Source organism: Oryzias latipes, chromosome 23 (genome assembly GCF_053564925.1).
Source record: "Oryzias latipes strain Hd-rR chromosome 23, Olatipes_Hd-rR_3.1".
NCBI lineage: Eukaryota > Metazoa > Chordata > Actinopteri > Beloniformes > Adrianichthyidae > Oryzias > Oryzias latipes.
In genome coordinates, this window is record NC_136259.1 from 18,966,947 (window position 1) to 18,983,032 (window position 16,086).

Here is a 16,086-nt window from a genome sequence, read left to right on the forward strand (position 1 = left end):
CACGAGTTCTTACAAAGACCAGGAGGCGGGCTCACATCACCCCAATTTTAAAATCCCTGCATTGGCTCCCCATGTGCTTCAGGATTGATTTTAAGATACTTTTAACAGTTTTTAAATGTCTTAACGGTCTTGCGCCTTCTTATTTATCAGATCTTTTAGTAAGATATGAACCCTCGCGGACCCTGAGATCCTCTGGCACTGGTCTGTTAACCATTCCAACTGTAAAAACTAAAACCTATGGAGAAGCTGCATTTCAGCACTATGGTCCCCGCTTATGGAACAGTCTGCCAGAGGGCCTGAGAGCCGCAGAGGGCATTGATACTTTTAAGAAAAGGCTCAAGACCCATCTTTTTAACCTGGCTTTTAGCTAATTTTTATTTATTATTTATTTATTTTACTACTTTTATTTATTTATTGTTATTTATCTATATGTATTTTCTATTTTTATTTTATTTCTTTATCCATTTTATCTTGTTTTATGAACTTGAACCTGATTTTTAACGTGTTATTTTAATTTACCTTATTTCAATGTTTTATCGTTTTTATCAATATGTTTACTTTTTGATTCTCAATTTTTATTCATTTTTATTTCCGGTGCTTCCTCAGCTGGAACCTCTCCCTCTGGGACGGCTGCTGTTCAGCCGCTGCGGCTCTGGGTGGGGACCTGCATCACCGCTTAGCTGTGGTGGAGCGGTCCCCGCCTGTGATGTTGCATTTGGCTGTCTATGCGGCTGTTCACAGGGGGGGAGGTTCCAATTATTAGCGTTTCCCGCATCATGTTTTTGTGCTCAGCATATGTTTTACAGCCTATTTTTCATTGTCATTTTCCATCAGTTAGAGAGTGGGAGGTGTGAAAGGCGTGGGGGGCTAGGTACGGGGAGGGGGGCCCTATTATTTATTTATTTATTTATTAATGCTTGCTTGTTTTTATATTTTGTTGTTTTAATGTAAAGCACTTTGTGTTATATTTTTATATGAAAAGTGCTTTATAAATAAATTTTGATTTGATTTGATTTGATTAAAGAGTCTGAGCATCTGTAGACACTTTGTGTCTGGAAGTGCAAAACTTTTACCCGTGTCATTAGACTTTAATCTTTTGTAGCTACATAGAGGACATAATTATATGGACCAGTTGTTTGCAGCAGATTTTCCTTTTGAGGTCCAATGTAGCGGACACACACCATCACTGCGCAAACAGAGCTGTCTGACTTTACTCCTCTCTAAATCCCTTTTGTGCTCCGCCTTGTTTTTTTTTTCTCCACATTTGACATGCAAATGTAGGTTTCCTGTCTGCTGTAGCTGGCAGCTGCTTGCCTGTCTCGGCACAGATAATTTAGAAAACGTAGCATAATTAATCATATTTTTATTCTCTCCCCCACATAAATAATAGGTGTTAATGACAACTAGCAGCAGCTGTACACAACCCAAGAGATGCCTGCAATGCTTGCCTCCAAGCTGTTTGTTTGCCAGCAATATGCATCGTCAGCAAAGTTGAATAGTGCACACACAAACACTCGCATGTAGTGACTGGTTTTATTTGCAAGATACCATGCTAATGGGAGCCGGCATGTTGCTGCATCCGGCTTTAAAACTACGGTGCACATCCAGGCTTGTCACCAAAAAGTCGGCATGAAAATTTATATGAGGGACTTTGCTAACTTAGCAGCAGAAATATCTCCCCAAAACTTTCTTCACAACACACAAACACGATATATGTGATAATACCGTAAATCCTAAAGCAAACATGCTATCAGCATAGTTTCCAATACAAACACTACAAAAGTCTCCCCTTTTTTTTCTTTCTTTATTTATTCATTTATTTAGAAAATGCAGATGCTCTGTAATATTTCAGCCTCCATGCTCCAGCTGACTGGTTCAAATCAGGACACCGCATCACTGCAGTCATTGGTTCCACGCCGAGCAGCCAGTCACTATCTGATTTTTCTACTTCCCCCTCGTAAATGGCAGTTCTCACCTCAAATGCACCATAATGGGTTTGCTCCACGGGTTACAAAGGTTTGATAAGCCATAAATACCAACTGGGGGAACTGGATTAGCCCCGTTTTAAACCAGTGAAGGCTGCAAATGCCCTACAGACGTCAGGGCCCGTTTGGCCAAATTCTGTTCTAGCAAGCAGCTGTTTTAGAGGTGCTTGAAATGGAAATATATTTTCCCCGTTTTAAGGAATATAAAGCTATATTTGATTTAGTTATATCGTTTGCATATTTTTTCCCATACACTAAAGTACTTTAATATTCAGAAAACTGTTCCTAATAAAAGTCTGAATTGGTTGTTTAAAAAGCTAAACGCACAGCCTAAAAATACCAATAATGCCAAGAAAATTTGTAGAATGATCTGTGCCATGCTTTGGGAAATCATGTCTGATTCATATTCATACATTTAGTCACATGGATGAGACACATCTGTGTTTATTTCTGCTGTCAGTCACACCCTTTAAGCTCAACATACAAATGGATGTTTGTCAATCTGGAGAGGCTCATCAGAACCCAGTCATTCTGAACGTGCATCCACATCAAAAGTTCACATCTTCTGCTCTCTAGAGTGAAAACTTGAGTGCTGGTCAGGTTCAATCACAAAAGACGTAGAAGGGAAATTAAGGAAGTTTCCAGAAGCTCAAATATCTGGACCTCACTTGTCTGTGTTTCCACCAGGAGCCCAGCTGGAGACCCTGATGGAGACCATGAGAGCAGAGATCGCTGCCCACCCATCTGTGGAAGGGTCCTATTCTGCACGCAGAGGAGACTACTGCTTAGCCAAGTTTGCAGATGGAGAATGGTAATAAAAAATGTATTTTTTTTCCACCTTTAATTATGAAACTGGTTAAAAATATCTGTTGGTGGGTAAGAGAACAGAGATGTGTTGCGAGCAGTTAGCTTTTTTTGAGATGAAAGAGATTGTTGACGTCTTTGTCAAAATAATTCCTCACCAGTTTGAGAGCTGCGAGTCTAGTGGCATGGAGGGAGTATCCAGCGTCTTTAAGGGAACGCAGGCAACCAGAGTCTCTCGGCAAAACGATGCATTTTAATGGGATGATCATTTATTCAATTACATAGAGTGGTTTTAATTTAGCGGTGCTTGATGGCTTTTTTTTCTCACTCAGGCACTGAAGCCATTTCATTTTCACCTCATCTTGTTTTAACCCTGGGATGCGTTCACTGCAGACACCTACAGGCTCCTAATTAGCTTTCTGCCACTGCATTGGCCCTGAAGAATCAGCAATTGCTTGATGGTGACACACAAAAGCATCTCTTGGTTGAGTTTCCTCACTGAAAGTCTGCAGATGGTCGCAGGGACAGATAGAAGTCACAGAAATGAAGGGAGGGAGGGAGTCTGTCAAAAAGGTGATGGTGGGGAAAAAAAGAAGTCTTGAAACTGATTAAAAACCAAATGTTCACCTGACACAGGTGCTGTCCTTTCTGTCCCCTCTGCTTCTGTCCATCTTCCTCTCCATGGTTTTGCAGCAAACACGAGTTAATCTCCTGCCTGTAAATCAGTGGGCATGTTAAACAGGCCATCTGGTACAAACATTCACTCTATTCTCACGTCGGCTGGCAAAGCGGTAAACCTGCTCTAGGTGGAGAAAGTCACAGACTTGAGTGTTTACCACTAAAAACAGAAATGTCCAAAAGCTTGTGCTGTTCTGAGATTGTACTTCAGTAAAAATGTTAATCACTGTGGTGCATTTGGTACAAAGGATTGTTTCGAAACTATTTTCACCTTGAAAGGCTTATGAAAACTAAGACTTAAGTGAAAAAATAAAACCTCCTTGTTCTTCTGTTTCCAACTCTCAACATTTTCTGTTCGGTTTCCTAAAGTCCCACTCCGATCATTTTTTGATCTATTATAAAAGACAAAAAAAAGCCTGTCTTTTTCTTGGACAGTTTCTGCATAGCGGCAGGAGTTCATTAAAAATTCGCCTTTTAAGTTGGAACTATTGGAGCAACCCCGCCCCCTTTCCCATCACACCTAACTGAGCTATCTTTTATAACTATCTCACTAACTTACAGACCTGCGCACCCCCAACCTAACATTACCTGTGCAATAAAAATAGCAAGCAAAATTTGAGCCGTCCAACCGTACAGTTTTGAGCCTGATTCCAGCTCAGACAGGGAAAACAAGGATCTATTTGTCTGCAAGTGGATGAATCAGAATGGAGTATAGGTAGGTTGTGGCCCGCCCGGCGCATTTTCTATGACACAAATATGAGCTTTTTCAAACTGCATTTTTTTCATCTGCTCTTTATTCACAATGATTTGAATAAAGAAATCCTCACAAATGCAATTTTGAGCTTAAAGTTCGTAATAAATGTCCCCTATAATCAGAAAAACGCCACAAGAACAATAAACACCAAAAAACACAGCTGGACTGTTTTTCAGTTTTCACTCTTTGAGTATCAGTACTCTTGTTTTTCTTTTTCCTTTTTATAAAACTTTTTCTTGTATTTAATGTGTTACTTGCATGTCTTCAGTGCTTTCTTTCGTTCACTGCTTCAAGAGCCACATGTTATGGTCCTGACTATCCTGGATGAGGAATCCATTGGTTCTGTTAGGTTTCTGTATAAATTTGGCTTGCGCTAAAACACCTTTTTATTCCCCCATTGATTCGTCATTAATTTTTGCTCTAATTTAAATACCAAACTGTGTTTGGAAATCAAAACGGCAAGTTTTTGTGATTAGCACACATTGGCTAATGTTATTTGCTACAAGGCAAAATCAGGTTTGAATTTCAGTCTTTTATTGCAAAGAGGCCTCTTTGCAATTTCCACAGCATTCTTCTGTCCTGAACGATCCCCTCTGACCCCCCCCCCCCCACACACACACACACACACACACACACACCCCCGGCCTGCTCATCCTATCCGCCTCCTTTCCCCCAATCACAACAGACAGATCCTCCAGCACCTTCTCTCCAGGGAAATAAGCACAGAATCATTTACTCATCTCCTTTTCCTCTTGTGCCTTCTGTCTTCTACTCTGTTTTCCCTCTGCTCTCTTCTCCTCCACCTCCTCTTTTTCTTTTTTCAAATTCCTCCAATTATTCTCTTTGTGTTGCAGGTACAGAGCCAGAGTGGAAAAAGTTGAGTCACCAGCGAAGGTTCACGTCTTTTACATCGATTATGGCAACGTGAGTAACTTTCCAGCCGTGGCTTTGATTGTACAAGCACATTTGATGAAGAGATTGTGGGAGGCGGGAAAATGCCCTCATTAAAACACCCTAGCATTGTTTTTTTTTTTTTGTTTTTTTTCAGTGCCAGGTTAATTTACATGCTCAAAGAAGCCTTTCAGTACAGCTCGCTGTGGAATCTTTCAAAACAAATACAATATGTGGTTGTTGTTTTTTTGTTTATAACGAAGGCAAAGCACAGTGCCGAACAAAGTCCTCATAAAAAACACACACACCCCCAAATCTCGTTAATCCCTTAACTCTGGTAACAAAGATGTTTCATCTAACTGTTACATCTGACTGCCAACACGCGCGCACATGCTTGCATCACTGAGCGGCTCATGCAGCCAGCCCCCACCCTGCGGGACTTTTCCCATGATGCAGTGGAGCGGCGCAGTGTGCGACTGACCTCAGAAGGGAGGGGGGGACAGATCCAGGTTTGGCTGGCAGATGCGATGCATCTTGGCATGTTGCTTAAAGTGTGATTCTCCCAGGCTGAGCTGGTACTTTGACGAAAAGAAAAGAAATTAAAAAATGGGGACGAACTCTTCTTTGCAGCACCTGATTGGTCGCACGTCATTTCAGACTGATGGAATGTAACCTCGCTTTCATGTCCCTCTGCTATGAACTATTAGTTGGCAGTATTGCCACCTTCCCATAGTACAGATCAGCTGCTGACTTATTATGTGAATATTAGAAAACACAGCAGAACACTTTTGTAATTTCATTTTTTGAGCCAATCTTCAAAGTGCCGTCAAAGTCTAATGTAGTAAAGATAAATTGAACATTTTGTCCGTAATGAATGTTGGAGGTATTCTCTATCTAGACTGTACAGTCCAGTGAACACATTAACCTGCAGTATGAGGGGGCATTAAATTAGCTTTGATCACGTGACCGACTTTCCGCTACAGTGCAGCCTGGAGCGATCAGTGATTGATCAGTTCTCACAGCGGCTTCCACCTGTAAGGATTAAGCAATTAAATCTCGAAGCAAAGATATAAAGTGACACTTTCTGTGTGTGTGTGTGTATTATTTATTTTAAAACTAAGAAGATGAGATGAGCTTTGTTTTAAAGACCAGAAAAATGCACTCCCTCAAAGGTCACATATTTCTTTTGGCAAAAGCAATTTAGGATGCTCTCAGATGATCAAAAGTACCATGAAAAGTGGATTTGGAGAGATCTAAGAATGTTCTATATATGTTTTAGTGCTGACTGTCCCTCATATTCTTTCAGAGAGAAGTTGTGCCATCCACCCGTCTGGCTGCCATGCCTCCTGCCTTCGGCACCAGGACCCTGCCAGCCCAGGCCACCGAGTATACCTTCGCCTTCATCCAGGTCCCACTGGACGTAAGTGCCCAGACGAGCACACCCTCCGAGCAGAGAAATGTTCGACAGCCAGAAGTTTCCAAATTAACTTTGAGCGATCTGCCTCTACAGGCTGATTTAGTGCCAGTTTGAAAGTTGTCTTTTCTGGCAAGACATGAAAGTGTCTGAGCTTCATGTTTCACATGAACAGATTAGTCTGTGACTGAGATATGAGGCTGGCTTTTTTTCTTTTCTTTCTTTCTGACAAGTTCTGTAAAAATTAATATCGTCGTTAATTGAGATCATTCAAAGCAGAGTCAGGGGTTCTTGTGCAGAAAATTTGACCTATTATTTAACAGCCAAAACATGGAAACTCAGCCAAGTGCTTCATGTTTGCCTTTGCCAACTAAAGATGTTATAGTCTTCTCTTTTTTTTTTTCTGGAGCTCAAACCTTGTTTGCATCCAATTGCACTTTTATTCAGCCTTCACTGATCATGTGTGTGTTTGTCTGTGTGTGTTCCACACTTTGGTGTCAAAAGTCAGCATGTTAATGCCATCTTGAGTGGGCTGCATGCAAATTACCAATCAAATTCAAACAGGTTTTCTTTTTCCATGTTCCTGACTGGCATTGTGTTAAAGTGGTGTGTGTTTGTACTTAAAGACCCACTCCGATACTCTCTTGGTCTATTGTAAAAGCCCTTCCTGTGGTCTTTTAATTATGCTTATGATATTGTTTAGCCAAAATAAAAACATCTGTTTTTGCAGAGTAACTTAGTAGCATATGGTAGTCTACTTGCTTCAAGCGCTTTTGAAACCCCTTAACTATGACATGTCACTGCGTTTCTAAAAATACAAATCAATGAGTGAATAATCTGTTTCGTGAGAAATGTTCAGTTTGTGTTGGTTTCGTCATTTCCTGTTCTTGGAACAAGTGTGTGTGCCGGCGTTACCTGGGCGTGTGCCGTCTCATGAGTCAGTAATGAAGTGGCCCATCTGTTAGTGCTGCCCAGGGGACACAAACATGTTACAACTCCAACACACACAAACACAAAGAGCTAAAGCACATGTTTGAAGCAGACGTGCACCTCGCCACCTCTCCACCTCTCCTCCTTGTCAGTCTGCATCTTCCCATCTCAGTTTCCCTCACTTTTCCTTTCATGCTTTTGCTGTCTGCCCTATAGTGACAGTGTGGGTCCTCGCTTTCATTGAACCATCGCTGGGAAGGTTGTTACCTTTTGTCTTGCAACCTGCCACATCATGCCCTCCACAAGAAATCCGGCTTCACAAGTTGTAATTGGCTTCATACTGTCTTGGAAAAGTTCTTTTTTTGGAACTGAAAGTGCAGCTGTAAGATGGAATTATTGATTTTTTTTTTGTATCAAATATTCCTTCAGCTGCATTATATGTTGAAAATATCAGAAGAGGAAGAAAATACAAAAAACATGGTGAAGTGCTGTACCAGTGTGGTGGATCTACGGTGGCCCAGAAGGGTCACAACACAACACATTAACTTTACACACAACACATTAACTTTACACACAACACATTAACTTAACACACAACACATTAACTTTACACACAACACATTAACTTTACACACAACACATTAACTCACAACACAACGCATTAAATCACAACACAACACAATAACTCACAACACATTAACTCACAACACAATAACTCACAACACAACACTAACTCACAACACAACACTAACTCACAACACAATAACTCACAACACAATAACTCACAACACAATAACTCACAACACAATAACTCACAACACAACACATTAACTCACAACGGAAGTAAAGCTGCAATGGAAGTGCTTTTATTCTGAAATTTCCACTGGGCTGAATGGCTAACTGCCTAACAGAAAGTAATGTGAGTTATTGTGTTGTGAGTTAATGTGTTGTGTTGTGAGTTAATGTGTTGTGTTGTGAGTTAATGTGTTGTGTTTTAAGTTAATGTGTTGTGTGTAGAGTTAATGTGTTGTGTGTAAAGTTAATGTGTTGTGTGTAAAGTTAATGTGTTGTGTTGTGACCCTTCTGGGCCACCGTATGGATTACAGCTGAAGACATCGCTCTGACATGACATCTTCCATCACCACCATAGTTTTTGAAGCTTTTAATCTGTCCTTATTCTGGTTTTGTGATGGCTGCCACCAGAATTCACGTCTGCACTTGAGACTCTCTCTCCACTTTCCCTCAGATTCCTGTTTAGCCAATTAAACCTTTTTTAATTTTTTTTCTGGCAGTGCCAAAGAAAAAAACAGCTCCCGTAAACGCAGTGGCTTATAACTGACTTCTCATCTATTTACTAACTTGCATGACTTCCTTCACTGTCTTAACATTTTCTCATTACAGTCATGGTAAAATCCACTGGCAGCAAGAGATTACTGCATGAAGCCTAAAATTGCAAAATAAAGGTCACCAAGCAAAACTGAGAAATACGCACCGACACCGCACATCTTCCCTGTCGTTCCCGTAATACCTTTCAGTAACATTTTATGAAGGTCATCACTGTGGTTCAAAAGAAGATTCACGAGATGTTTAAAGTTAGAGAGGGGAATAAAGAAAAACAGCTTTTACCGCAGACAAAATCCAACATTGCTCAAAGTTGCCACAAGTATCAAATGGTGAAATTAGACTTGGCTTCTTCCTCTGTTCACACATTTGACACAAACCAGGATTCTAAAGGTTGCAGTTCCTCAAACAACCACTGGAGGCTGGTATAAGAACTTTTCTCCATTGTTAAAAGGTCATATCAAGTAAATGTATTTTTGTCTGACTTCAAGGAAATTTTTCATTCATTTCACTTTATTCCATATTTATGAGAAATGTGGGGAAAGGGAAGATATTTAAAAACGGCGGTGTCCCCTCGATAAAAATAACTGGTAGAATTTCAAATATTCAAGACGGTAAAACGTATTTCTACACTTTATACCCCTTTATCACACAGAAATGAACATTTCCACTCTTGTTTAAACTCTCAAAGTTTGAACCGTCTTAAAAAATAAGTCCACTATTAGAGAATGAAAACACAAATCTGATCACCATCGGAGTTTTATGTAAATGTGGCAAACTGAATGCAGTCTCTACAGGAAACATGGCATAGAAGAGATTGACATGATGAACAACCAATCAGGATGCAGAGCACAATGCGCTAGTAAATAAATTGCACTGGAAAAAAATCTTCGAGAGGTGAACTGCAATACGGTGAGGGTCTACTGTAGGATAGGATATGGATAGGATGTTTTTGATCCATATTCACGAGAACTGTAGGGGGGTGGGCAGATATATAAAAAAAAAGTAATTAAATTGTGTGCCTATTAGGCCTGAGGCTTTGATTGGCAGATGTGCTGAACCATTCTGCAGAGCTGCAAACCTTTTTTTTTTTGCAGTTTTCTTTAAACGCTGTCAAGGTGGGCGGAGTAAACTCGCTCCATGCCAGACTTCAGTTTGAAGAATCCAATGGTCAACATGCCCAACTATCCGTCCTGTTGGTTTAGCTCTTTCCAGAAAAGGTGCTTTAGTTTCAGAGCAGGTTTAAGGGGAAATAAAAGCCTTTCAGGTGAGAGTGGGACACTCAAAAGCCTCTCATTATTTAGGATTGGTGTTCATTAGTGTGATCTCATTCTTCTTTGACAGTAGGTTCCCCTTCTGGTTCCTTCTTGGCTCTCTTTCGCCTTGAGCATTCCCGCAGCGCCTGTGACAAGTTGACCGGAGGGAGATCCGGGAACAACAAAAGCCCCCTTTTTTTTTCTCTCAGAAAAGCTTTCCTGCCCACACTTGCTTGCGCAGACACACACATGTCCAAGAGCGGCTAGCTGGAAGGGGGTTGCCATGGAGACAAGACCAGGGTGGGTGGGTGGGGGGAGAAAGCAAAGAGAGGGATGATGTTGAGAAAGAATGGATGATGGCCAGGGACAGATTTTTGTTTTTAAAACGGTCCTCCTTCCTTTGAAGGAGCAGCCTTTGTTTGTCATGTTACTTTCCACCCAGACTGCTGGAGGACACGAGGTCAGGATTGTATTACAGATCCACTGTCCTTTCCCCCATGTGTTCAATCAGATAGTGAGTGGCCTTTCACAGCTTCCAAGGTTAGAAGTGTCTGAGAAAGAGGAATGCAAAGGAATTTCAAGAGGGAGGGAAAGTCGATAAGAAAAAAAAGACGTCATATATGAGTCAGATTAAATGATAAACCAGAGAAAAAAGGTGTTTTAATAATATAAAAGGGACCTTAAACTCTGCTCCAGTGGTAACTTTTGTTTGAAAGTGTTGAATGACCTAAAAAAGTCACTGTTAAAGACGGATCCAAACATCTTTCCATCAGCCTCTGCTTTCCAGCTCTGTGTTTTTGGGTTTGCGATAAAACACTAATTATTCCTTTCATCTTTTTCCTGCCTCCCTCCCTTCTCTTTTGCCCTCTTTTTGTCCCCAACCACAATTTTCATTTTTCTGCTCTGTTCCCACAATCCATCATCCTCCTCCTCTCAATCTCGCCTTGCACCCTTTTACCTTTTTTTAATTTTTTCTTTCTTTCTTTTTCTTAGGAGGATGCTCGTGCAGATGTGGTGGACTGCATTGTGCGGGACATCCAGAACACCCAGTGCATGATGAACATTGAGTATTCGGGCGCCAGCTGCCCACACGTCTCAATACAGTTTGGAGACACCAAGGAGGACGTGGGCCTGGGCTTGGTCAAGGAGGGCTTGGTCATGGTGGACGTTCGCAAAGAGAAACACCTGCAGAAGATTGTGAGTTCCTGAATTTCCAGCTGCCGAGCAACAGTATTTCAAGATAAATGTTTACTTCAGCTGCACTCTTAAATATGAGCAACTTTAACAGCCTTTCTAAAAGGTTAAAATTACCTAATGGGATAAAATTCCCTTTACAGGAGGAGGGGGTATTGAGTGTTAAGCTCTCTGATTTATTTGTGGCCCAGTTATTGGAGTTTACCGCCCGGACCTTTTTATTCTTAAGCTGATTTGCAACTATATGAATAAATCATTGCCCTATAACAGCTGAGAAAGGCTTCAGCCTGCTGCGACTCTAAACACAAGGAGGAAGGTGTAAATTGAAAACAAAAATGGATGGCTAAGTGGTGGAGTTGAATTTGTGCTTCTCCCGGTTTTCTCCTCTTCATCTAAAGCCTCTGCTGTTCAGACATGTTATCTGCAGAAAAAGATCCTTTCATCTTTGTCCTTCTTTTAAACTGGCAGTGTTCATTCTGGCTAAAGTGGTTTCCGCAAACACAACTGCCTTTTTGTAGCACAGATCCACAATTTCAGTCTTTCTCTCCGCAGCCACTGCGTGATGGCTTCGGAAAGTTGAGTTTGCCTCGTCACTGTCCTCGCTGGAAAACCTCAAACACCAAATGTAGACAGTCCATGTGCATTCTTTTCGTGGAAACAGAAAATAGAAAAAAAAAGAAAAACTTAAAAGTAAATTAGTCTGGGGGGCAAAAGCATTACACAACTCTCACCTGAGCAGTTTCCTGTCCCTAATTTTTTACCCTTAAAAATCTAAATGAAAGTGAAGCTAAATCAAGCTTTGAGCTTTAGTTAGAATTGGCCCTTCAGGTGGTTACGGGTTTTCTGCTGGCGAAAAAAAAGGGCCAAACGTGTACAGGGCACGCAGATGGTCCACATGATTCGGATTTGGTTCATTTTATTCAATCAGAATAAATACAAAAACAAGACGCACAACAGAAGTTTGTATCTCTTGTAACAATGAGATATCAGGCATTGGAAAGTTACTTGTAGTCAAAAAATTGATTGAAAAATATGCAAACGTTCACATAGACCAGTGAATAATTTAACTATTACTCTCAATCATAAAGAAATATTAGCTCTTTTGCATACCGTACATGACATAATGAAACTATAAACTATTGATTGTCAAAATGATGGAACCGTAGAGTGAGAACGTTTGTGCGCATTCTACTACAGGCTTGCTGTAGGCGACAGGTTAAAAAAAAAACACTTAAATAACACCTAAGGGTAAATATTTGTGCGTAGTCACTAAGGAGCAGTGCAGCTTACCAACGATTGGAGTGCTGCGTAAAAGCACCGTATGATAGCATCACCCGTACTCCACGTGTTACTTACATTATCCTTAGAAATACTTCACAATACACCAAATGCACAACTATTGTGGGTGCATGAGTCACAAGGTAAGCCACACCTGTGCTCCCTTTAAGATCAGGCTGCACCTGTCTACCACCCTCCACGGGCCTGGACCACCCAGAAACGCGCACCCCCGGACGGGTGGATGTGACTAAAGCAGTAGTCGATGTACCACTTGTTGCTTGTAGACAGCTCAGCTCTTACAATTTCTTGCTGCGACATCATCTTCCATCACTGTTTGTCGTGTAGGTTTTTATGATGGCTTAAGCTGCTATTTCACCAAATGCCTTGGGGTTTTCTAATGCGAACACTGTCACACAAAAGAAATGAAAACTCCTCAATTGTCAATCCCCAGTTACACATAATGCACTTTGCAACACAATTTGCCTCAGATGGTGGCCATTTTTGTCAAAGCATGAAGCAATGCTCATTTACTTTTCCCTCATTGTGCTAATTCGCCCCGCAGGCCCATAGCGGCTCTGTACATGAAAGATAAAATGAAGAATACTTTTTCTTGCTGCAATTACTGCTTTTGCATAACCCCAAAATGAGGTAGTCTTTTATTTAAAAAATGCAACTCTCTGAGGAACAGAGAAACACGTAACTGTTCATTAAAAAAAGAAATCTTCATGCAAATGGAAGGCTGGTGGGGAGAGCACAATCTTTCTAGCAATTCATTCTTTTTACAGACTGTAACTTTGTCATTGTGACCTCTGACCTCTGCATGTCAGTGACCATATTGTTGTCCTGGGATAAGGACACTACAGACAAAAGACGTTGATTAAAGTCTGCCTGAGTTTTTGCCCCAATAGGCTCATAAGCTGCAGATTTAGGTTTGGTTGCATCAAATTGTTCCTGTTTTTATGACACATCTGCGCCTTCATGCATACCCACCATATTCACACACACTCTTTCAGGTTGCAGACGTATATTTTGATTTGGAGAAGGCTTAACAAGCCACAGTGTTTCCAAAGTGCTATACAAATGTGGGTTAAAGTAAAGCTCTGAAGCTTTTTTGTGGATAATTCTGTCAGTTCTTGTTCTGGACTTATGGCCGCTGATGATACTGTTCATGCTTTCCAACCATCCAAGTGTCATCAGTCTCTTTATTTTTAATTTTTCTTATTGTTTGCCTTAAGACAAAACAGAGTAAGACAAAGAGACACTTGCTGTCAGTTTCAAACGTTCATTAAGTTATTGATTCCGGAAGTCCAAGTCTGTGGATATCTTGCTAACTTTACCAAACTGTTTGTGCGCCTCTTGCTCGAAGTAGAGCTGTATTCGGCAATAAAATGCTGTGATTTGTTTATGATATGCAGAGTATTTATCTGTAATAAGCTTAAATGTAGTGCTGAACATGATAATAATAAATAATAATAATAATAATAAATATTAATAATAAATTAAATGTCTGAACCCTCATCAGGATGTAACACGGATTCTGATCAAGTTTGAAACGATGTGCTTAGGCCAATTTCCAATCATGTGATCAGTTTGGAACATCCCAACTAAGAACAGGAGGAATCTTTATTTTGGGTGACATATGGGCACTAAAATGATTAATCTAGGCATTAATGAAGTAGCTAAAAGATTCTAAAGTTGGATCAGACTACTTTAATTAATAGTCGCATGTTTGCAGGATGTAGACTTAGAAATTTATGAACGCGACCCTTCTTGTTCTGCTGCTGACAAACAATACAGTCGGGCAAAATACATTTTTTTAGTTGCCCTGTGTATCAGCTGTCATTATGCAGTTCTCTGTATCAGCCTTCTTGTAAAAGTGACTTTTGTCCTTTGTATCCGTTCCGTTTTGCCTCTGTTCTTTATTCATTATCCGTTCCCGGGGATTGGAACACGGTCGTTGTAATCTGTGCTCCAGTTCCAAAGCATTATATAACAGATGGGCTGTAATGTTCATTGGCACTTGAGCAACCATTAATAGTCAGTCATAAGTGCACTGAAGGTTAACACCAGTCTTTGAGGGTAGCATTGTCCCAAGAGAGTGAAAGCACAAGGGGATATTCATCCATTTGGGCTTTTATTTCCTTTTTCAAGTGCCTTCCCACCTTAAGCCGTAGTTTAGTGCTTGCTGTCAGTGCACACCATATGGACCCGCATTGTTCTCCCTTCCACACAGAGGCATATGCTTTTTAAAAAAGTGTCTGTTGCCAAAATAGGTTAAAAGTAAATGTGTTTTCGAGCAGACAGGAAACCCACATCTGTAGATTAAATATCTCGTGGTTTAATCTGTCATGCATCTGTCAGAGTGTGTTTTAGAAATAGCTTTGATATGTGGATTCTGATGGGAGAGTGATGGCATTAGTCACTATCCAGCAGTGGACACAGCTGTTAACACAGCATGTAGTAGAATAGCCAGTTACACCTGAACTATTGTTTTCTGTGTCTTTATTTTCTTTTATTACAGATCCAATAGTTTGTTTTTTCTCACTTTATTTGTCCTGAAAGCACAGTTCTACTGTATTCTGTAGATTGCCAGGTACAAGTGGCTGCCTTGTACAGTGTCTGTCACCAGTACATGTAATCAGCATGTTGGTGTCATAAATGAGCTGTTAGCAAAGCACAGCAGCTCAGTAATAGTTGCCCCAGGCAGCCAGATTTAGAGCAGTGTCAACCATGTCATTTGCTCTGATTGTACCCGATAGCAACTGCATGTTCTTGAGTTAGGGGAGAAATCTGTATTTTCTTTTTTGCTTCAGTTAGATTTCTTCCATCAGGAAAGGGAAACATCATAATGGGTGTAAAGATTGAAAAAGAAAATATTTCAACAGCTACCCTACTGGATCCTAACAGTTAAGGTGATGCTGATAACTCTGGCAAGCTAAAGGATGATGAATATGTGACTGTAATACAAAGCCACAAGGGGCCCCTTCTTCCTGCAGCTTCTACCTATGACACACTGACTTGCTGCTTTCCCCTCCTTAAGCACACCAAGCCATTAAATGGTCCTGGCACCATCAACTCTCCTCTCCTAAAATGGCAACATGCCATTCTGGCTAAGTCACTGCCACACTTCGACCTCTGTCAAGTCTTTTCTCACAAATTCTTTTTTTCTGCACGTGGTACACCGTCTGATTCTTCCTCTTTTTTTTCATTTTTCCCCCCATCCATATTAGCACCTCTTTTGGTTGTTCTTGTTAGATTTCTTCTGTCCCCCCTTAACTATTCTTTTTCCAAACTAAGCAGCTATGAGGAGGCTTGCAGGATCTTTTTGGGCCAATTAGCATTTTGTCTCTTAGCACGATGTCGTGATGAACTATAATCCCCACAAATGAAAGCAGAGATTTGTTCAGACCAGACCTGCTGATAACGAGCTGTGATTTAAAACACACATTTGTGTGATTGCTTATTCTGCACTGTAAAGCCACATTGGGCAGTTTAAACAGCTGTTTTTCTCACTCTAAGCTGTGTATTAAAGGATAGCGAAGCATTAATTCTGTCTCTGTA

The 16,086-nt window shown here is 40.7% G+C and overlaps 1 protein-coding gene and 1 long non-coding RNA gene across 2 annotated transcripts in view; one reads left to right on the forward strand and one right to left on the reverse strand.

Annotated features, from left to right (window-relative positions):
• Positions 1-16,086, forward strand: part of snd1 (staphylococcal nuclease and tudor domain containing 1) — a 154,671-nt gene that overhangs the window by 129,786 nt on the left and 8,799 nt on the right. The window contains exons 19-22 of the mRNA XM_023952284.2: positions 2,673-2,796; positions 5,076-5,145; positions 6,419-6,532; positions 11,047-11,250. Of these exons, the coding sequence (XP_023808052.1) occupies positions 2,673-2,796; positions 5,076-5,145; positions 6,419-6,532; positions 11,047-11,250 (512 nt within the window). The remainder of the gene's footprint in view (positions 1-2,672; positions 2,797-5,075; positions 5,146-6,418; positions 6,533-11,046; positions 11,251-16,086) is intronic.
• LOC110017652 (uncharacterized) overlaps positions 1-16,086 on the reverse strand; it is a 61,579-nt gene that overhangs the window by 25,847 nt on the left and 19,646 nt on the right. Inside the window, exon 3 of the long non-coding RNA XR_002872729.2 lies at positions 3,417-3,504. This is a non-coding gene — a long non-coding RNA (uncharacterized LOC110017652). The remainder of the gene's footprint in view (positions 1-3,416; positions 3,505-16,086) is intronic.